Source organism: Ovis aries, chromosome 13, assembly GCF_016772045.2.
Source record: "Ovis aries strain OAR_USU_Benz2616 breed Rambouillet chromosome 13, ARS-UI_Ramb_v3.0, whole genome shotgun sequence".
Taxonomy (NCBI): Eukaryota; Metazoa; Chordata; class Mammalia; order Artiodactyla; family Bovidae; genus Ovis; species Ovis aries.
Genome location: NC_056066.1, coordinates 70,717,163 through 70,736,742, shown reverse-complemented (window position 1 = coordinate 70,736,742; position 19,580 = coordinate 70,717,163). Strand labels below are relative to the sequence as shown.

Sequence of the window (19,580 nt, the reverse complement as noted above, 5' to 3'; positions counted from 1 at the left end):
GCAGCCTGGGGTGGCCCCAACAGAGAGAGCTGAAAGAAGTATTGATGCCTCCCGGGTATCGATTGATGCCTCCCCACTTCATCCAGTCTCTGCCTGTGCTTTCCAGTAGCTAAACCAAGCCAGAGCCAGAGGACAAGGAAATCTGTAGACAGAGTCCAGTTCTCAAAGTGTGCTTCCTGGAGCAGCAGCACCTAAGAACTGGTTAGAAGGCTCATTTTTGCATCCCACTGCAGACCTGTCACAGCAGACCTTCCAGGGGTGGCGCCCAGCAATCTCAGCTCTAAAGAGATGTAGACCAGATGTGTCAGTGACACCCATATACTCTCAGGCTTATGAACCTTCCATCTTATTTTCTTTTTTCTTTTGATGCATTAATATAATGTTACGTTAGTTTCAGGTGTACAACGTAGTGATTCAGTTGCTCTTTAGACTACATTTCATTTAAAGCTCTTATAAAATATTGGCTACCCCCATCTTGCTCCTCCCCCCTTGCCTCTCCCTGCTGGTAATCACTAGTTTATTTTCTACATCTGTGAGTCTGGTTCTGTTTTGTTATAATCATTTGTTTTATATTTTTAGATCCCACAGATAAGTGATAATATATAGCGTTTGTCTTTCTCTTTCTTCACTGAGCATGATGCCCCCCAGGTCATACAAATGGCAAAATTCCATTCTTTTTTATAGCTGAGTAATATTCCTCTGTGTGTGTGTGTGTGTGTGTGTGTGTGTGTGTGTGTGTGTACACCACATCTTCTTTATCCATTCATCTCTTGATGTGCACTTGGGTTGATGTCATATCTTGGGGGTACATGTATCTTTTCAAATTAGTATTTTCATTTTCTTTGGCTCCATATATATACCCAGGAGCAGAATTGCTGGGTCATCTGGTAGTTCTGTTTCTGCTTTCTGGAAGAATCCCCATACTGCTTTTCCACAGTGGCTGCACCAATTTACATCCCTACCAACAGTATACAAGGGTTCCCTCTTCTCCACATCCTTGCCAATATTTGTTATTTGCGGTCTTTTTGATGATGGCTATTCTGACAGGTGTGAGGTGATACCTCATTGTGGTTTTGATTTGTATTTCCCTGATGATTCACGATGCTGAGCATACAAACCTCTCATCCACAGAGATCAGCTCCCAGTTTAGAGAGGCAAGTGCAGAAGTCTGACTGGCAAACGAGATCTGGGATATTTTCTGAGACTTCTAACCCCCTAATTTAAACAAACCTCTAGGCTCAGGTATAATGGAGTACCAGCTATGGGGTCCAGCAGACCTGGGTGCTAGTCTCAGTTCTTTCTTTGACCTCGTGCATGACCTTCAACAAAGTCACTTCGTCTTTCTGACAGTGTCTTATCTTTCAGTGCAAAGAGGGCAAGCTAAGATGAATAAATGTGGACTCTGAAGCTGACTGTGTAGGCTCTTGAATCTAGATGAGACCAAGTCTAGCCTCTCTCAGTTCACAGACAGTGGTCCAGAGATGTAGAACCCTTGCCCACGGCCACACAGAGAGCCTAAAGGACAGTGAGGACCAGAGCTCTGGGCTCTGGCTGCCCAGATGCCATGAGCTCCCTACCAAGGAGTCCCTCTGCACCTGGACACACCCGTGCTTTTAGGGGAAAATATGTTGAGGTCTCTGACCTCAGGACGGATAGCAGACTGCATGAGCTCTTCAGAGAAGCCATTTTCACTTGTAGGGAGGGACTCAGGTTCAAAACAAACCCAAGGGCTTCATCTCGTAGCTTGCTCTCCTGATTTCTGGGGAGACTGAGCTGGATGTCAGAATGGCTGCTCCCAATTCTTTCTTCTCCTTCGCTGTCTCTGAGGGTGGCTCCTGCCTGGGCCTTACAGAGAAGCCTTGTGCAGTAACCCTCAGTGTCCTTTTATCAGAGGCCTTGTTCCAGCCACTGTATCCTTCTCTGCCTGCTTGTGGGGCAGGTCGGGGCTCCCAGGAAATTAAATGTCCCCGAAGCAGTTCTCAACGCATGACTGGTGGGGGATAGAATATAAGTACCCCAGGTACCTCCCCACTAAGGTGGAATTATCTTGGGGGTGCGTGTTCACAGCCTCCCCTGGAGTTCCCTAACAGGAGTAAGCAAGCCCCAACTGTCTACGGTGATGACTTGCTTGATGACACACCCCTTATTGAATTCTCTTCTTTCTCCTTCCCTTCTTTCTTTCTCCATTTCACTTCCCATCTCCTTTCCAGTGTTTCCTGGGATCATCTCCTAGGTGAAGTTCTTCCACTCCATCTTTGTCTCTGATTCTGCTTCGGAAGGAATCTAGATCAGAAACCTCCCTTCCTTTCTTCAGAAGATCCCCTTCGTGGAGTATAGGCTGGACACTCTGCTTGGAATGAAGCCACAAAGTCATCAGTTAGGCCACTGTCCCTCTAACTTCTCTCGGTTCTCTGCTCATCTGTACTTAAGCCCCCTCCACAGCCCCAAAGGTTTCATCCATCAGCGCAGCTCCCCTCAGGGCCCTGCAGAAGGGAGCGGTCCAGCCCCAGCCGACAGGGAACTGGCAGCCCCAGGAGGTGCGCCGAATGCCAGGCTGTCTCACTGTGGTACCCAGGCCACCCTCTCTCCTCTGATAATGGTAATTCAATCAAGATTGAGTGTGCAGACCTTTAGCTTCAATGGGATACCCAGGCAGTCTCGGCAAAATTACCTGCCTCCTCCCTCTCCACTCTTGCAAGATGATGGCATTAACATTTCCAGTGCTTCTAAGAAATGATTTTTCAGGTCCACAATTCATTGTAATGAGTCAAATCTCTTTTCTCTGAAAAATCGCACCTTTTCTTTACCTTCCTCAGTGCCCAGAAGACAGGGGGAAAAAGAGCATCTTGTATCCAAGTGATGGTCTCTCCCTGGCCCCACCTCTCTGAAGTGATTCTCTCTTAAGTGGATATGACTTGAGAAGACTGATTTATTGGGTTCCCTTTGATGGTGGAGGAAGAGAGGAGGAGATGTGGTTTGTTTTTAAGAGTTAGTGCCATGCAGACAAGGAAACTGGCCAGAGGCGGGGGGCAGCGGGGCACACAGTGAGAAGGGATGGTGTCAGAGTCAGAACTGGCATAGAGGGGGTGTGGAGACAGTGGGTCTCAGTGGGGGGGGGGGGTTGGAGGGGTAGGGTCCCTACCACTTTATAAGGAAGCTCTCAACCTTAGCCTTGATTTTCCTCATCCATAAAATGGGCTACTATGAGAATCAAATGGCATGGCATCCACAGGCTTCTAGAATAGTGCCGGGAATATCTTACACATTTCACAAAGATAAATTTTTGTACCTTACACGCAACGCAGGTGGGTCTCTAGTCTCATGGGCCAGTTTCTGTAAGATATTTTCGTCTTGCCCAAGACATATTGAAGTGCCACGGCACCCCTGTGTTAAACAACTGAACATTGAATGGTCTGTACATTCAGACCTGAGTGTGCAACAGAATCTCCAGGAGGGCTTATTAAAATGCAAATTACTCATCCCCATCCCAGAGTTTCTGATTCGGTGGGTCTGGGCTGGGACTCAAGTATTGGCATCTCTAAAGAGTTCCCAGGTATCATTGATGCTGTTGGCTATTTTGAAAACCACTGGTCTAAAACAGTAATAAAACTGAATTTACATATTTGCATTAAGCTCTTAAAATACAGCAGGTACTTTCATTTCTTACTGCTTTTCATCCTTACGAGTTTGCAGAGGTGGAGAGAGTTTCGATGATTCACTAGGTGATATGAGGCTCGGGGAAAGTAAGTCAGCTGCCTCAGGTAATAGAGTTAGTGATAGACCTCAGGTCTGTCTTCAGAGCCTGCTGAAGGCAACAGCTGGCAGCCAATCCTGGGTCTGCAGGTGGGGTGAGGGTCAGCTACAAGGAGAGGAAGAATTTGAGCCAGGATCCAGGCTTACTATGCCAGCCTTACATTCAGGGAAGAGCCTGGAACTCAAGCCAAGTTACCTAAAATCAATTGTATGGCTAAAGGCAAAGGACCCAGCCCCTTTCTGGTTCTCAGCCTTTCAAACACAGTATAATTCATATATTGAACAGATAATTGTTGAACACCTACTTTGTGCCATACCCTGTAGAGGGTTTAGTAAATGGGGTGCCCTTTCTTAAATAGGGTGTGGAGGAGAGCCATGGGTATGTCTGATAGTCTCAGAAATACAACTGTCCTAAGAGCTCTGAAGACAAGTACAGGAAGCTGTCAGAGTGTCAGATGGAAAGATCACAGAAGGCTTCCTGAGAAAGGAAGACTGAGCTGAGAGCTGAAGAGTGAGATGTTGCCAGCCTTGTGGGGTGGAGGGTGTCCCTTTACACGTGCAAAGGCCCTGTGGTCAGAGCAGACGTCATGCATTTGAGCAACAGAAAGAAGGGTAATATGTGGGGAGGGAGGCATGGGGCTGGAGTGGGAAACAGGCCCCAAACCCTCTGATCATGCAAAGCACTGTGGGGTATGATCAGGTCAGTGGTGTCCTGGGGCTGATGGGGAAATTTTCAGGAATTCTGTGAGCTCGTTGATGCCATGCTGGCAGCTTGGTATCAGTCATGGTGGGAGTACTTATATCACAGAAGTCAGCAGATGTTACAGATCAGGGCCGCTGCTTTCTCCAGAGAGCTATTTGTTAAACTTCTACGACCTCCCGCTGGGCTTTGTCCTAAAACCACAAGGAACAGGTTGATTCTAGAGGGACAGTGTTTTCGTTCCTCTTGAGTTGTGTTGGGGCAGGGGGATGGGGCGCTCTTTGGATCTCCGTGGCTTTCCAGTTATGTCTTCCTTCTGCTGGAAGGAAAAAAGCCTTCCACTGGTTTTTTCCTCCCCTTGAGCCAGAGCTGGCCCTTCATCTCCTGGCCAGGCTCTTGCAGTTCCTCTTACATCACCATCGAGGAGCTTGTTTCTCCTCTATGTGACTTCCTCTCTCGTCTTGAATATCAAACAAGGAGTACCAGATTAGCTGTTTTTCAAGCTTGCAAAATATAGATAAAGCATAATGAACGTTCTGGGCTGCTTGTAAATTACTTTGTATAAATTCCTTTACATTGCTGGCTGCCCCATCTTTCTCCATGTACGTCTGGATAAACACAATTTTTTATCCTTCTAATTATATAAAGTTAGAAGGGGAAGGAGACACAGAATAATATTAGCATCGCACATAAGGAATAAATAAACCATGAGGGCAGTGCTACTCCTTGCGATGCCTTTCTGGTGGACCCATAGCTGAATTCTGCCCCTTCATGAATATACACAATAACTCTGCCTCTGCAGAAAGATGGATTGACATTTTGTACAGAAGGACGAATAGGAAGCATAAAGTTTCTAACCACCTCTGCCATCAGCTCACTGCCCACCTCGCATCCAGCCCAGAGCCATCATTTATCAAGCACCTACTGCATACCAGGCACCTTTGTCACACTTCTCTTTTTTAAAGAGCAGTTTTAGGTTCAGAAAAATTAAGCCGAATGTCCAGAGTTCCTCTTCACCCAGCCCCTCCCTCCCTCCCACACTCATTTCCCCCTGTTTTTAACATCTTGCATCAGTGTGACGCATTTGTTACAATGGTGAAACAAAATTGATCCATTATTTTAGCTGAAGTCCATCCTTTACATTTGAATCCACCCTGTATTGTGCAATTCTGTAGGATATGAACCATGTATGATGACAGGTATCCACCAGGAAAGGATCCTGCAGAGGTTTCACTGCCCTAAATACCCTCTGTGCTCCACCTATTCATCTCTCCCCAAAGGTCCCTGGAAACCACGGATCTTTTTACTGCCTCCGTAGTTTTTCCTTCCCCAGAATGTTACAGAGTTGGAGCCATACAGTATGAAGGCTTTCAGGCTGGCTTTTTCACTTAGCAGTGTGCATTTATATTTCCTCCATATCTTTTCACGCCTTAAGAATTCATTTCTTTATATTACCGAAGACTGTCCCATCGTTTGGATGTACCGTGACTTGCTTATCCATTTACCTGTTGAAAGACATCTTGTTTATTTCTAAATTTTGGCACTTGTGAGTAAACCTACAATAACCATTCATGTGCAGGTTTTGTGTGGACAGTGAGTTTGGGCAAATGCCAGACAGAAATTGTTGGATCATTTGATAAGAGTGTGTTTAGTTTTAGAAGAAATTACCAAACTGTCTTCCAGACTGGCTGTATAGATTTTGCTTTCCCATCAGCAGTGAGTGAGCATTCTGGTGGCTCCACATCCTCACCAGCATTTGGTGTTATCAGGATTCTGAATTTTGGCCATTCTGGTAGGTGTATAGAGGTAGCATCTTGTTTTTTACGTTTTCGGTTCCCAGTGACATATGCTGGGAAAGATTGAAGGGAAAAGGAGAAAGGGGCAGCCGAGGATGAGATGGTTAGATAGTATCACTGACTCAATGAAAACGAGTTTGAGGAAACTCCAGGAGATAGTGAAGGACAGGAAGCCTGGCATGCTGCAGTCCATGAGGTCACAAAGAGTCAGACACAACTTAGTAATTGAACACCACCAGAAACAAATTACATATGATACTGAACATCTTTTCATTTTCTCACCTTTTGTCTGTACATCCTTCTTAATGAGCTTTCCGTTCAGATCTTTTCCCCATTTTTTAACTAGGCCGTTTTCTTACTGTTGAGATTTAAGAGTTCTTTGTATACTGTGTGTACAAGGCTTTCATCAGATGGTCTTTTTCAAATATTTCCTCCCAATCTGTGGCTTGTCTTTTCATTCTCTTAACATCCTCACACTTTTCACGCCTGCATTTTCTCATTTAATCCTCCCAGTATTCGTGGAGCTGTATTGCATTTTGCTAAGGATTCCAAGGCTTAGGGAGACCAATGGACTTGCCAAGTGATGGAACTAAGATCTGCCCACAGAACTGGCTGCTAGCTTCAAACCGCCCATTACCAAGTCTGCTGTCCTGCTTGCCACGGGATAGCCATGTGAGAATAGACCTTGATCATTTTGTACTAAAGTAGGCTCCCACTGCCTCAGAAAACAGTCTCTATTTGGACGCTCTGCAGAGCCTGGCTTGCTGACTTGCACCTAAGCACCTGAATAGGGAAGAAAAGGCCCTCTGTAGCCTAAGCAGCACCCACCTCCTCTGCTTCTTGTCTGGCTGCTAATCCCCACCCACCCAGCTGACTGTGGCTCAGATCGTGAACTCCTTATTGCCAAATTCAGACTTAAATTGAAGAAAGTAGGGAAAACCACTAGACCATTCAGGTGTGACCTAAATCAAACCCTTTATGATTATACAGTGGAAGTGAGAAATAGATTTAAGGGACTAGATCTGATAGGTAAGAGTGCCTGATGAACTATGGACAGAGGTTCATGACATTGTACAGGAGACAGGGATCAAGACCATTGCCATGGAAAAGAAATGCAAAAAAGCAAAATGGCTATCTGGGGAGGCCTTACAAATAGCTGGGAAAAGAAGAGAAGCAAAAAGCAAAGGAGAAAAGGAAAGATATAGGCATCTGAATGCAGAGTTCCAAAGAACAGCAAGAAGAGATAAGAAAGGCTTCTTCAGCAATCAATGCAAAGAAATAAAGGAAAACAACAGAATGGGAAAGACTAGAGATCTCTTGAAGAAAATTAGAGATACCAACGCAACATTTCATGCAAAGATGGGCTTGATAAAGGACAGAAATGGTATGGACCTAACAGAAGCAGAAGATATTAAGAAGAGGTGGCAAGAATACACGGAAGAACTGTGCAAAAAAAGATCTTCATGACCCAGATAATCACGATGGTGTGATCACTCATCTAGAGCCAGACATCCTAGAATGTGAAGTCAAGTGGGCCTTAGGAAGCATCACTACAAACAAAGCTAGTGGAGGTAATGGAATTCCAGTTGAGCTATTTCAAATCCTGAAGGATGATGCTGTGAAAGTGCTGCACTCAATATGCCAGCAAATGTGGAAAACTCAGCAGCGGCCACAGGACTGGAAAAGGTCAGTTTTCATTCCAATCCCGAAGAAAGGCAATGCCAAAGAATGTTCAAACTACCGCACAATTGCACTCATCTCACATGCTAGTAAAGTAATGCTCAAAATTCTCCAAGCCAGGCTTCAGCAATATGTGAACCGTGAACTTCCACATGTTCAAGCTGGTTTTAGAAAAGGCAGAGGAACCAGAGATCAAATTGCCAGCATCCGCTGGATCATGGAAAAAGCAAGAGAGTTCCAGAAAAACATCTATTTCTGCCTTATTGACTATGCCAAAGCCTTTGACTGTGTGGATCACAATCAACTGTGCAAAATTCTGAAAGAGATGGGAATACAGACCACCTGACCTGCCTCTTGAGAAACCTATATGCAGGTCAGGAAGCAACAGTTAGAGCTGGACATGGAACAACAGACTGGTTCCAAATAGGAAAAGGAGTACGTCAAGGCTGTATATTGTCACCCTGCTTGTTTAACTTATATTCAGAGTACACCATGAGAAACACTGGGCTGGAGGAAGCACAAGCTGGAATCAAGATTGCCGGGAGAAATATCAATAACCTCAGATATGCAGATGACACCACCCTTATGGCAGAAAGCGAAGAGGAACTCAAAAGCCTCTTGATGAAAGTGAAAGAGGAGAGTGAAAACATTGGCTTAAAGCTTAACATTCAGAAAACAAAGATCATGGCATCTGGTCCCATCACTTCATGGCAAATAGATGGGGAAACAGTGGAAACAGTGTCAGACTTCATTTGTTTGGGCTCCAAAATCACTGTGGTTGGTGACTGTAGCCATGAAATTAAAAGACGCTTACTCCTTGGAAGGAAAGTTATGACCAACTTAGATAGCATATTGAAAAGCAGAGACGTTACTTTGCCAACAAAGGTCCATCTAGTCAAGGATATGGTTTTTCCAGTAGTCATGTATGGATGTGAGAGTTGGACGGTGAAGAAAGCTGAGCACCGACAAATTGATGCTTTTGAACTGTGGTGTTGGAGAAGACTCTTGAGTCCCTTGGACTGCAAGGAGATCCAACCAGTCCATTCTAAAGGAGATCAGTCCTGGGTGTTCATTGGAAGGACTGATGCTGAAGCTGAAACTCCAGTACTTTGGCCACCTCATGTGAAGAGTTGACTCATTGGAAAAGACTCTGATGCTGGGAGGGATTAGGGGCAGGAGGAGAAGGGGTCGACAGAGGATGAGATGGCTGGATGGCATCACCGACTCGATGGACGTGAGTTTGAGTGAACTCCGGGAGATGGTGATGGACAGGGAGGCCTGGCGTGCTGCGATTCATGGGGTCGCAAAGAGTCGGACACGACTGAGTGACTGAACTGAACTGAGTCCCCACCCACTGCATGTCCACAAGACAAGAATCCCTGTTTGCAGCTCATCCAATATGCTTGCTTTTCCAGGACCCCTGCTGTCACTCTTGCATTTGTTCCGTCTGATGGAGAGACCCTTCTTCATTGTCCATTGGTCAAGTCTCCCTTTCAGTGCCTCATTGCCTCATATCACTTCCCAAAGCTGTTTGTTTGTTTGGCAGTGCCAGGTCTTACTTGCAGCACACAAGTCTTTCATCTTTGTTGCAGCATGTAGGATCTTTAATTGCAGCATGAGAACTCTTATTTGCAGCATGTGGGATCCCGTTCTCCGACCAGGAATCGAACCTGGGCTTCCTGCATTGGGAGGTCTTAGCCAACAGACAAGCCACAAAATCCCCGAACTTGTTCTTAATAAATGAAGAGGTGATACTGACAAATACCTGATAGTAGAGACACTGCTCATCTTTAAGAACAGATAGCTAAAAGAAATGTTTCTGTTTCTTTTAAATCATATTTGCTTTCAGACTTTAAATTCCATTTTATATTAAAGGAAATACCCTTTCAACCTTTTAAACCTCTGTTCCCAGGGCTATAGATCCCAAGGGCAGGCATAACTCAATAAATAAAGGAGATTTTTGAATCAGTAAGTCATTAGTGAGACCAATGAGTGAAAACACATATTGTATTTTTCACTTTTTTGAGGCTTGTAGTTTTTTGTAGCCACTGGTAATAAGGCTTACCAGTCTGAGCGCAGAGTCAGGTGCTGGACCTTGTTTGAAGCCCTGCTGGGTGGTTGTCCCCCAGGAAATCCCACTGCAGGAGCTGGGGACGAGAGCCTTGCACAGGCTCCAGTGCCTGCAAGATGGTAGAAGTCCAGGAACAGCACATTGTGTGGACAGAGCAGAGATTCAAGGTCAGACAGTCCTGAGAGGGTCCCAGCTTTGCCGCTTGCAAACTGTGTAACATTGGAAACTTGCTTAACCTCTATGAGCCCCAGTTTCTTCATCTGTGAAATGGGAAGAATATTACATCATTGCAATATTAGCATATAAGAGTGATATTAGCATAATAGTCTGTAGAGCTATTTGGGGAAATATATGATTGTGAAACCTTCAGTGTCTGCCATACACTCCAGAAATATTAGCTTCAAATTCCTTCCCCACATCACACCCCACTGCTCCACTTACCCACAGGGATAACTTGCACCTCCTTCCCTGCCTCGGTTGCTTCCACGGAAACTCCTCCCTACAAGGAGTAAGTGTGGCTTCCAGTGTAGCTCAGTGTCTAGCACAGTGCCTGGCACACAATGGATGCTCAGTGAATCATTTTTTATAGTGGTTAGACTCACTGAGTGTCTATTATTTTATTCATAGCTGTGCTGGGTCTTCACTGCTGCACACGGGCTTTCTCTAGTTGCCGTGCGTGCGCTTCGCTTTGCAGGGTTTCATGGTTGTGGTGCTCGGGCTTAGTTGCCCTGCGGTATGTGGGATTGAACCTGTGTCCCCTGCACTGACAGGCAGATTCTTAACCACTGGACTACCACGGAAGTCCTCAGTGAATAATTTTTGAGTCGATTATTTAGTTAATGAATGAACAGATAGATGTAGGGTGGTAGCCCCAGCCTGCTTGTCCATCCTGGAGCCCATTCTTTGCCTTCTCCTGCTCAGCCTTCCATCACAGGGAGCTAACCCCCCAGGTTGCATTTCTCACCACCTCTTGTCAGCTGGCCACTAGCTCGGTTTGGCCAGTGATGGGCACTCGTGTTGGAGATTGTAAGGCGGGAGAAAGGAGAAAACCGGGGTATCTCTCCCCTCTGTCCCCATCACAGGTACCTTCCTGAACAGCCAGGGAGTCTCTTCCTTTTCTCCAGCTCCCGCCAGAGAGGCCACCGCAGCTCCAGCTCCCACAGGTGCCCCCCTCCTTGGGCTCCGGGGCCCTCGCTTCCTCCCTCTGTCCCACCTCCCTGGGGAGGCAGTGTCTCCTTGTGAGTGTTTATTTCCGAATTACTCCTCCCTCCTCCCTTTGGCCTCTCAACCCTTCCATCACCTAGGTAACCACTTAGCTGTCGTTAACGCCTCTGCTATGCACCCGTGGAGAAGGAAATGGCAACCCACTCCAGGATTCTTGCCTGGGAAATCTCATGGACAGAGGAGTCTGGCAGGGTACAGTCCCCGTGGGGTTGCAAAGAGTCAGACACAGCTGAGCGACTAAGCACAAGTACCCTTGAAGTGCTTACTCCTATCCTGCTTAGACTCCTCTCGGGAATCAGGAGTGTCTGAGCTCAGAGTTACGAGAACCTCACTCTTCTAGGCTCCACCATCCACTGACCATGTGGCCCTTCAGTCCTTGGGCGCCTCAGTTTCCTCATTTGTAACAAAGGTTACAAAAGGTTCTCTCCCAGGTCGCTGTGAGAGTCCAGAGAGGTAATCCATTCACCTGCTCCCCAAGTACTTATCGAGTACCTGTGCAGAGGATAGAACAGGGAGCAAAACAGGTCGTGTCCCTGTTCTTGGGGGTTCCGGTTTGTAGTAGCAGATATGCTTATAAACTGCAAAGTTCTGGAAAAGGCCCACAGGATAATCTGACCCGACTTCCTTGATCCCCACAGACCCCTGTGGGTGCCCAGAGCTCCCCAGTCCACCTTTGGGAACCCCAGCCCTGCCAGTAGATGCAGCAACATTCGGTGATATGAACCCAGTGATGGGGACAGCAAGCTGAGCCTCTCCCCCTCGCCAGACCCAACCCGGACGTTCTGTTTGTGTGTCTTTTAGCGTGTCGGAGCTCACTTGAATTAACTGTAAAGGATTAGCCTGATTCTTTTGCTGAGGAAGGTTTTTTTTTTCCTTAATTGTTTTTATTTGGTGTTATTTGAAGTAAGCGTGCCATTGACTAAAGCCTCCACATCTTGTTTATGCCTAGATTGTGTTTAAAATGGTATTCTCTGTAACACGATTTTTATTTATTGATGATCTCTTTTATAATGACTTAGCTTCACTTGAATGATAGTATTGATAACAATATGTGGCTGACAATCTGTTTGCAATAATACTCCAAGAGGCGAAAGGAAAGCATTTGTACACGCGTAGAAAATAGATACATTTGCTGGTTTTAAGAAAGCGTGAAAATGGAGCATATTAATCCTGATCGCACTTCCCGAGACACTTTCCAGAGTGTTTTCATGCAGTCTTTCCTGCATTGTCCTCTGCAGAAGGCATCTCTACCCACTTTTAATGACAAAATCGCTAAGATTTAAAGAGCCAGGTGACTCTCCCCAGTAAGTAATGACAAAACCAGAACCAGAAGGGCAGGTGGGAAAAAAGAGGAGCATATACGGGCCCTTTGTAAGGCAGAGTAACCTCCCTGAGCCTCAACTTCCTTGTCTGTGAATGGGGATAATAACTGAGGGTGATGCTAGGGGTTCCAGGAGAATGTATATGTCACTGGCATGATGCCTGGTGTGTGCCGATAGATAGATGGTAGCTCTGAAGCAGGCAGAGCTGGCTCCTCACCCGAAGCCCTCTGATCACTCACACCCTTGTTTTTTGCTCTCTCTGCAGATGACCATTCTCGAGTGAGACTGCTGGTGCTGGATGGAGACCCACACTCCGACTATATCAACGCCAACTACATCGATGTGAGGCTCTTCATGGGGCTGAGGGGCTGGGTTCTGGGCGGGCTGCAGCAGACTCAAATCTGTGACTCTCCCCCCAGCCAGTCCCCTAGACAGTGGCCCTCCTAGAGCAAGTCCACAGGGTCTGGCTCCTCCCTGTGACTCGTGTAACCCAAGTTGATTATCCATCTAAAGATGCACCCATTTTCAGGCTGGCTAGAGTGGCCTGCTCTGTGGAGCCCAGGACTGCCAGCCTTGTTCATTTGCCCATGAATTCTTCAATTTTAAAAAAATTTTATTTATGTATTTGTTTGCTGTACTGGCTCTTCGTTGCTGTGCAGAGGCTTTCTCTAGACTCAGCGAGCAAGGGCTACTCTCTAGTCGTAGTTCGGGGGCTTCTCATTGCGGTGACTCTTCTTGTTGCAGAGCCCAGGCTCTAGGGGTCACAGGCTTCAGTAGCAGTGATATGTGGACTTGCTTGCCCCATGGCATGTGAAATGTTCCCAGACCAGATATCAAACCTGTGTCCCCTGCTTTAACAGGTGAATTCTTAACTGCTATACCTCAGGGAAGTCCCATTAATTCTTGTGTGTGTGTGTGTGTGTGTGTGTCTGCTTGCCTATTCATTCATTCATTTGAAGGTACAGCCATTTATGTCATGAAAATTTCAGAGTTGGATGCTATGGGAACCAGAAAGCTAAAAATGCCATGGTCTCTACCTTCTAAACCTTAGCAGGAAGATAAGCTCACATCAATAATTCCAGGGCAAACTAGAAAGTGAGTGTCGTAAGTTCAGATAAAATGCCACAGGGATTCAGAGGTGGGGGTGGAAAGTCGCCTTTCCGTCAGGAATGCGAAGTGCAATGTGAACCAAAGCTTTAAGCACAGGCAGAATTTAAAATCAAAGAAGGGGGAGATGGGCCTCTGGCCGAAGAGCTGCACAGGCTGAGATGTGGCGGAGGAGATAGCACAGCAGAGTGTGTGGGGAGCAGAGGCTCTGCGACGAGAATAGAGGAAAATAAGGTTGGTGCTGGAGCACGCACAGTTTGTGATCAAACGTAGGAAGTTGGACTTTATTTTGTAGGCAAGAGGAAGCTGTGGAAAGCGTTGGATCAAGGAGGTGACCGGTTCCAAGCTGAGCTGTGGGATGGCTTATCTATTACTGAGGTTAAGGCAGATGAGAGAGAAGAGGGTCTGGGGTTAAGACCCCTAGTTAGGAAAGGGGCCGCTTCAGCGTTCCAGAGAACATGGAGGAGGGGGCTAAATACAACAGGAGCCGAGACAGGTGTGCATGGGATAGAGCGAGTTTGTAAAAGGGAAGCGTGGTCACTGGGGCCAGAGAGACATCCCAGCGTGACTGATGCAAGCCAGGCTTCTCGAGGCCTCAGCTGGGAGGCCCCGGAACCTTGAGAAAGGCTCAGAGTTCGTCCCTGGCCCTTCTGACTCCCAGGTGTTTTTATAGACAAGCGATAAGGTACTGTGGCAGGCTTTAGAATTTCCCATAATCTAAGCTGAGCCAGATGATTCACTGATTGAACAAATATGCATTAAGCCTCACCTTAGACATTTACCTTTTGCTCTCTGATCTATTCCACGTTGCCAGGGTCCAGCCCCCGTGGATCCAGGGTAATTCGAAGGGGAGACGGAATTGGTGTCCTAGGAAAAAGCTATTTAATTAAAAGTATAAAGAGAGATTAGAAAGGAATAGTGTAGTAGGAAAATTAGTGGAGGAAAAAAGGCTGAATAACTTGGTTTACATGGGATACCAATAAAGCTTCGAGACAAGAAGCTTGCACCACCTACGTAGGCCACAGGCGTCTTTCCGTTCTCCCGAAGGAGAGGAGGCACTGAGGCCTCCCTGGTCAGATCTTAGAAGCCCAGGCAAAATTAGCAAAATTAGGCTTGGTGAGTACCCACGCTCCATATGGGAAACCCGCCAGAAAAACGGAGAACAAGAAAGAAACAACACGGGGGAATCAGTCTTTCCAGAAACTGATCCGTTTTCTTTATTTTCAGGTTTGCTTATATACTTTTTGTTATACGTAGGGATGAATACAGAGTCACGCAGGGTCAGCAGACCTGACCCTTGTCAAAATCAGGTGTTTCGTATAAAATTATACAAAAGTCTTAGGGGTTTTACATCATCTTCTGGCCATGAGACCTGCTGACATTTTATGGCCCTTTCTGATAACGGTCAGTCAACCAGAAAACTTATTTATTCCAGGGGTGATTTTTTCTTAAACCAGGCGCCACCCTCCAAATAAAGTTGCATTCCTATAGGGTGAGGGTGTAGTGGGTTACAATCAAGAAAGGAATTTACTTAGCCTAAGGTTTAACATGATTAATCTTAAAGGTTAATATTTATTTCTCCTGTATGCTAGTTATATTCATTATAAGGGCAGGGAGTATGGAGATTTAGCAGCAAATATTGGCTCAGCAAATGAAAAACCCTTCACCAATATAATTTCTAATCAACCCACTAATACTATACTAATAATTTTGTAACTTCTCAAAAGAATCTGTATGTAGAAAGTTTAAAGCATCTTGTGCCTCTCACGGTTGGGAGGCTGTAAACAATCACATGTGGCCGGACAAACCTGCTCAGGCAGGCTAGAGAACCTTCAGAGGAGTTTGTAAGTTGAAACACTCTTGTCATGCCCAGGAATTTTTATTAACTGGAGCTGCAAGTTAACTCCTTCTCCGAGAGAGGTGGGGGGGGGTCAGTCCCCCGTAAAGTCAGAGGTATAGGTGCGAGCATAAAACAGTAAAGTAGGCAGTCTAGTTTTGGGCGTAGATGCTTGGGAACAGGGGCTCTCCTGAGGCTCAGTCTCGCCTTTGCGTAATGCCGAACCTCCTTCCTCATGACCTTTGCCACGGGCGGAGTTCCTCATGCTGGCTCCTGGCACCATGTCTTTCCCCGTTCTGCTTTGCATTGCTGGTGTGTATGTGGGCAGAGGGAGGTAGGTGAGGGGGAGGCGTGGGTTACAGAGAGGAGAGAGAGCTGACCCCTTTAAGGAAGGTGCAATGGGAGATAGGAGGGTGAGAGGAAGGGAGAAGCCATCGTATTTCTCCACCTCTCTTGCTTCCTGGGGTGGCAGCTCCAGCAGTGGCTCCAGCTCCATCCACCAGGACCACCAGCGTGGTCCAGCCTCAACAAGGTGGCCCCAGCTCCTGGGCTCTGGCAGCTTCTCTGTCTCCCATTATACCTGCTGGTTCTAGGGGTGGCCATAGCCTCTTGCTATTGCCGATCTCTGGGCAGCCCACTGTTCTGTTTTGCATCTCAGCTTCACCATCACCTGTATAACCAGCTCCCTGCACTGAATTCCCTCTTTCTGAAACACCTAGCATGGTCCCTAGATCCCCCCACCCCAGACCCTGGCTAAAAAAGGGCCTGCATGTGGTCAGGAGCTGGGCCTGGAGCTTCCATAGAGGTCTAGATAGACACAGCCTCTGTCACGAGCAGGTCATGGAAGGGGACAGAGAGTCAGTGGAGGGACAGAGAAGACACCAAGCCCAGGCTTCCTGCATAGTGTGAGCAGTTCAGGGTTGGGGGGGTGGGGTGGGATCTGCACCAGGTGTGGGCCCACTCTCTACTCCAGCAGAGTCACGATTCCCAGGGTCACTATGGGGATGCCTGGCAGGCTTCACCCTGGGTAGCTATCGGGCTCACCCCTTGGCCCGAGTTTCCACCCAGCCAGAAATGCAGCCCTTCAGAGGGCTGACTGCCCGTGCTGGAATCATTTATCCAGTTGGATCTTGACGATGCACTAAAACGACTCCACCTGGATAACGAGCTGAAGGGGCAGCCCTGTCTAGGCCTCCAGAGGCCTCTGCCGTCAGCCCACTGGCAGGCTTGTTTCACACCCAAGGATGCATTGGCCACTTGAATCCGTTATAAATTACCAGTCTGGAAATAAATATCATATCTGGGTCCCCAGTAAGTAACAGATGCATGAGTACAGAGTGAGATAAATGCGTTTTGGATGCAAACCTCTTTCCCATTGCTCACAGACAGATGGAGGCAGGCCCAGCGCAGGTTTATGGTTGATCTGTGTGCTGTGTAGGTGGGACTTCAGTGAACTCAGAGTTCTTTTAAGGTTAGGAAGTTTCTGTACCAGCTCTTGGCAGATCCCCGGAGGAGCCCCGAATGAGCAGTCCATTTCCTTTTATCTCCAATTGCTAGAGTCCAGTAGTTGGCACGTTTTCTTTCAGGGGACTGTATGGGTTCCAGGATGCCAGAGAGGGTCTCTGGACTCGGGCGCCATGTGTGGACAGGCGCGCAGCAGGCAGGCGTTCATTCCATATGCATTTATCAAGGTGATGGCCAAGGCAGACTTCTCCATGCTGGGGACACAGCCATGAGCCAGCCCATTACAGCCCTGCCCTGCTGGAGCTCTCATTCAACTGGGCAAACAGACGCTAAGCATGTAAATAAACAAAGACTTTGGTGTTAAGTGCCCTGAAGAAAAGTAAAGCAGAGTAAGCAGCCCCCCCCCCCCAAAAAAAAAGACAGCCAGTGGGTGTCAAGCCTGCCAGTGGATGTCAGGATGGACTGTCTGCAGAGGTGACTGCTGTCCCAGCAGAAGCCTGGATGGGAGGGGAGAGCAAACCCCTGGGTTATGTGGGGATAGACACAGCTGACACGGTCCCAGGGAAGGGCCAGCGCCAAGGCCTGTGGATGGAAACATGACAGGCAGCAAGCATGGGCAGAGTGGGAGGAAAGCTGAGAATATTGCTTCAGGGATGAAGTGGGAACCACAGGGGTGTTGAGATGGGCAAACCAGGCTTAAGAAGCCCGTTCAACTGCAGTGAGCTCACAGAGAACACTCCTCTGGCCTCCCTGGTTGAGTCCACTCCCCGGCGGGGCTCCCCAGAGCCCTAGATCTTTTCCTCAGTGGCCCTTATCTCAGCTTGTTGACGTCTACAAGCTGCTTAGAACCTGAGCCCACATTCATCTGGTCCACTTTTGTATCTCTAGGGCCTTGTACAGAGTAGTAGATGCTCAGTTAATACCTGTTGCTTGAATATTGAAGGACTGAGTGACTAAATGAATGAACAGAATAGCGAACCCAAGTCATCTAACCTCCACAAGCGAGGTGTGAGTGCCTTGCTCAGGATTCCACCCCACTGATGCTGAAGTGCATTGCGAGTGAAGTGAGAGTGTTGGTCGCTCAGTCCTGTCTGACCCTTTTGCCACCCACATGGACTGTTGCCCCCTGGGCTCCTCTGTCCTTGGAATTCTCCAGGCAAGAATACTGATGTGGGTTGCCTTCCCTTCTCCAGGGGATTTTTCTGACCGAGGGATCAAACCCAGGTCTCCTGCATTGCAGGCAGATTCTTTATCATCTGAGCCACCAGGGAAGTGCATTGGAATCATCCAGATTCCATGCATTTTATCTTTGCCTTTTGTCTGCCAACTGGGGCATTAAAGGAGTGCCCCAAGCTCACCTCAAAAGATGTGTTCATGCACGTATGCCACAACCATCCTTTGCTGAAAAAGCTGCACCCAGCTCTGGGTAGCCTATCCAGTGGCCCAGAAAGAGAAAGTATTAAAATAAAAAAACTTACTGTAACATACATTATGAGGGTGTTGATTGGGCATCTCCCAAGCCCTGCAGGACCGCTCAGGAGGAAAGAGGGTTCATTTGAAGTGCAGTGTGGGAAGCTGGGGACATAGGGTACCTGGAAGGGCCTCAAGAGGGACAGCTGGGAATGCGTCTGGAGACAAGGATGGAGACAGGTGATCAGCCCCGTGCTAAAGCATCTGGACGTTATTATACAGGCAGCAGGGAGCCACTGCAGGCTTTTACGTGGAGAAATAATAACAATAATCAGGTGGGCATTGGGACGTTCACCCTGGCAGGAAGCAGATGGGCTGTGGGACCAGGTGGGAAGGTAGGAGGCAGGGAGGCCAGCATGAGGCCTTGGCCCAGATCAGGAAGGACGAGGGCTGTAAGAAGGAATGATGGCGGGGACGACAGAAGGCCACGGGCTTGAGAGACCCCATCTTCCCATGCTCCAGGGCACTATTTTCTAGTCCCAGACCTGCTCAGGAAAACTCCCAGAGTCTGTCCCTCCTGTGATCCTGAAGAGCATGGGTGGTCTTGACTGGGAGGGACAGAGCTCTCTGTGCTTCTCATTGTCCTCCCCACCTCTCACAGCTCAGAGAGGGCCTCAGTTACTACCTCTGGAGGGAGACCAGAAAGGAGGGAAGGATCAGAAGGATCTCAGAATCCCTCACGGCCAGTGCAGACTTTGAATCATGGTAGGCACTCGATAAATGCTTTCCAGATACACAGTAAAATAATAATAGCAAGGACGTATATGTTAAACTCTAGACTACTGCCTGACACATGGTAATGGTCATCTATTAACTCACTTAATCCTAACCGCAAGGCTATAATGTAAACGCTGTTATCCCCGTTTAACAGCAAAAATCAATTAAGGCCCAGGAGGGGCCTGCCCCAGACCACACAGCCTATAAGGAGCAGAGCCAGCATTCACACCCAGGCTATTAAATTCAGAGTCTGAGCATATAACCACCGTGCTATGCTGCTTTTCTTTCTTTTTTAAACATTTATTTTATTGAAGTATAGTTGGTTACTGGGCTGGTGTTCGTTTCTGCTGCACAGCACAGTGACTCAGCTATACAACTCTTGCTGTTCTTTTTCATATTATTTTCCGTTATAGTTTGTCAGAGGATATTGAATATCGTT

The 19,580-nt window shown here is 47.3% G+C and overlaps 1 protein-coding gene across 1 annotated transcript in view; it reads left to right on the top strand.

Annotated features, from left to right (window-relative positions):
• Positions 1 to 19,580, top strand: part of PTPRT (protein tyrosine phosphatase receptor type T) — a 1,166,895-nt gene that overhangs the window by 1,099,116 nt on the left and 48,199 nt on the right. The window contains exon 19 of the mRNA XM_042230145.2: positions 12,812 to 12,888. Coding sequence (XP_042086079.1) covers positions 12,812 to 12,888 — 77 coding nt within the window. The remainder of the gene's footprint in view (positions 1 to 12,811; positions 12,889 to 19,580) is intronic.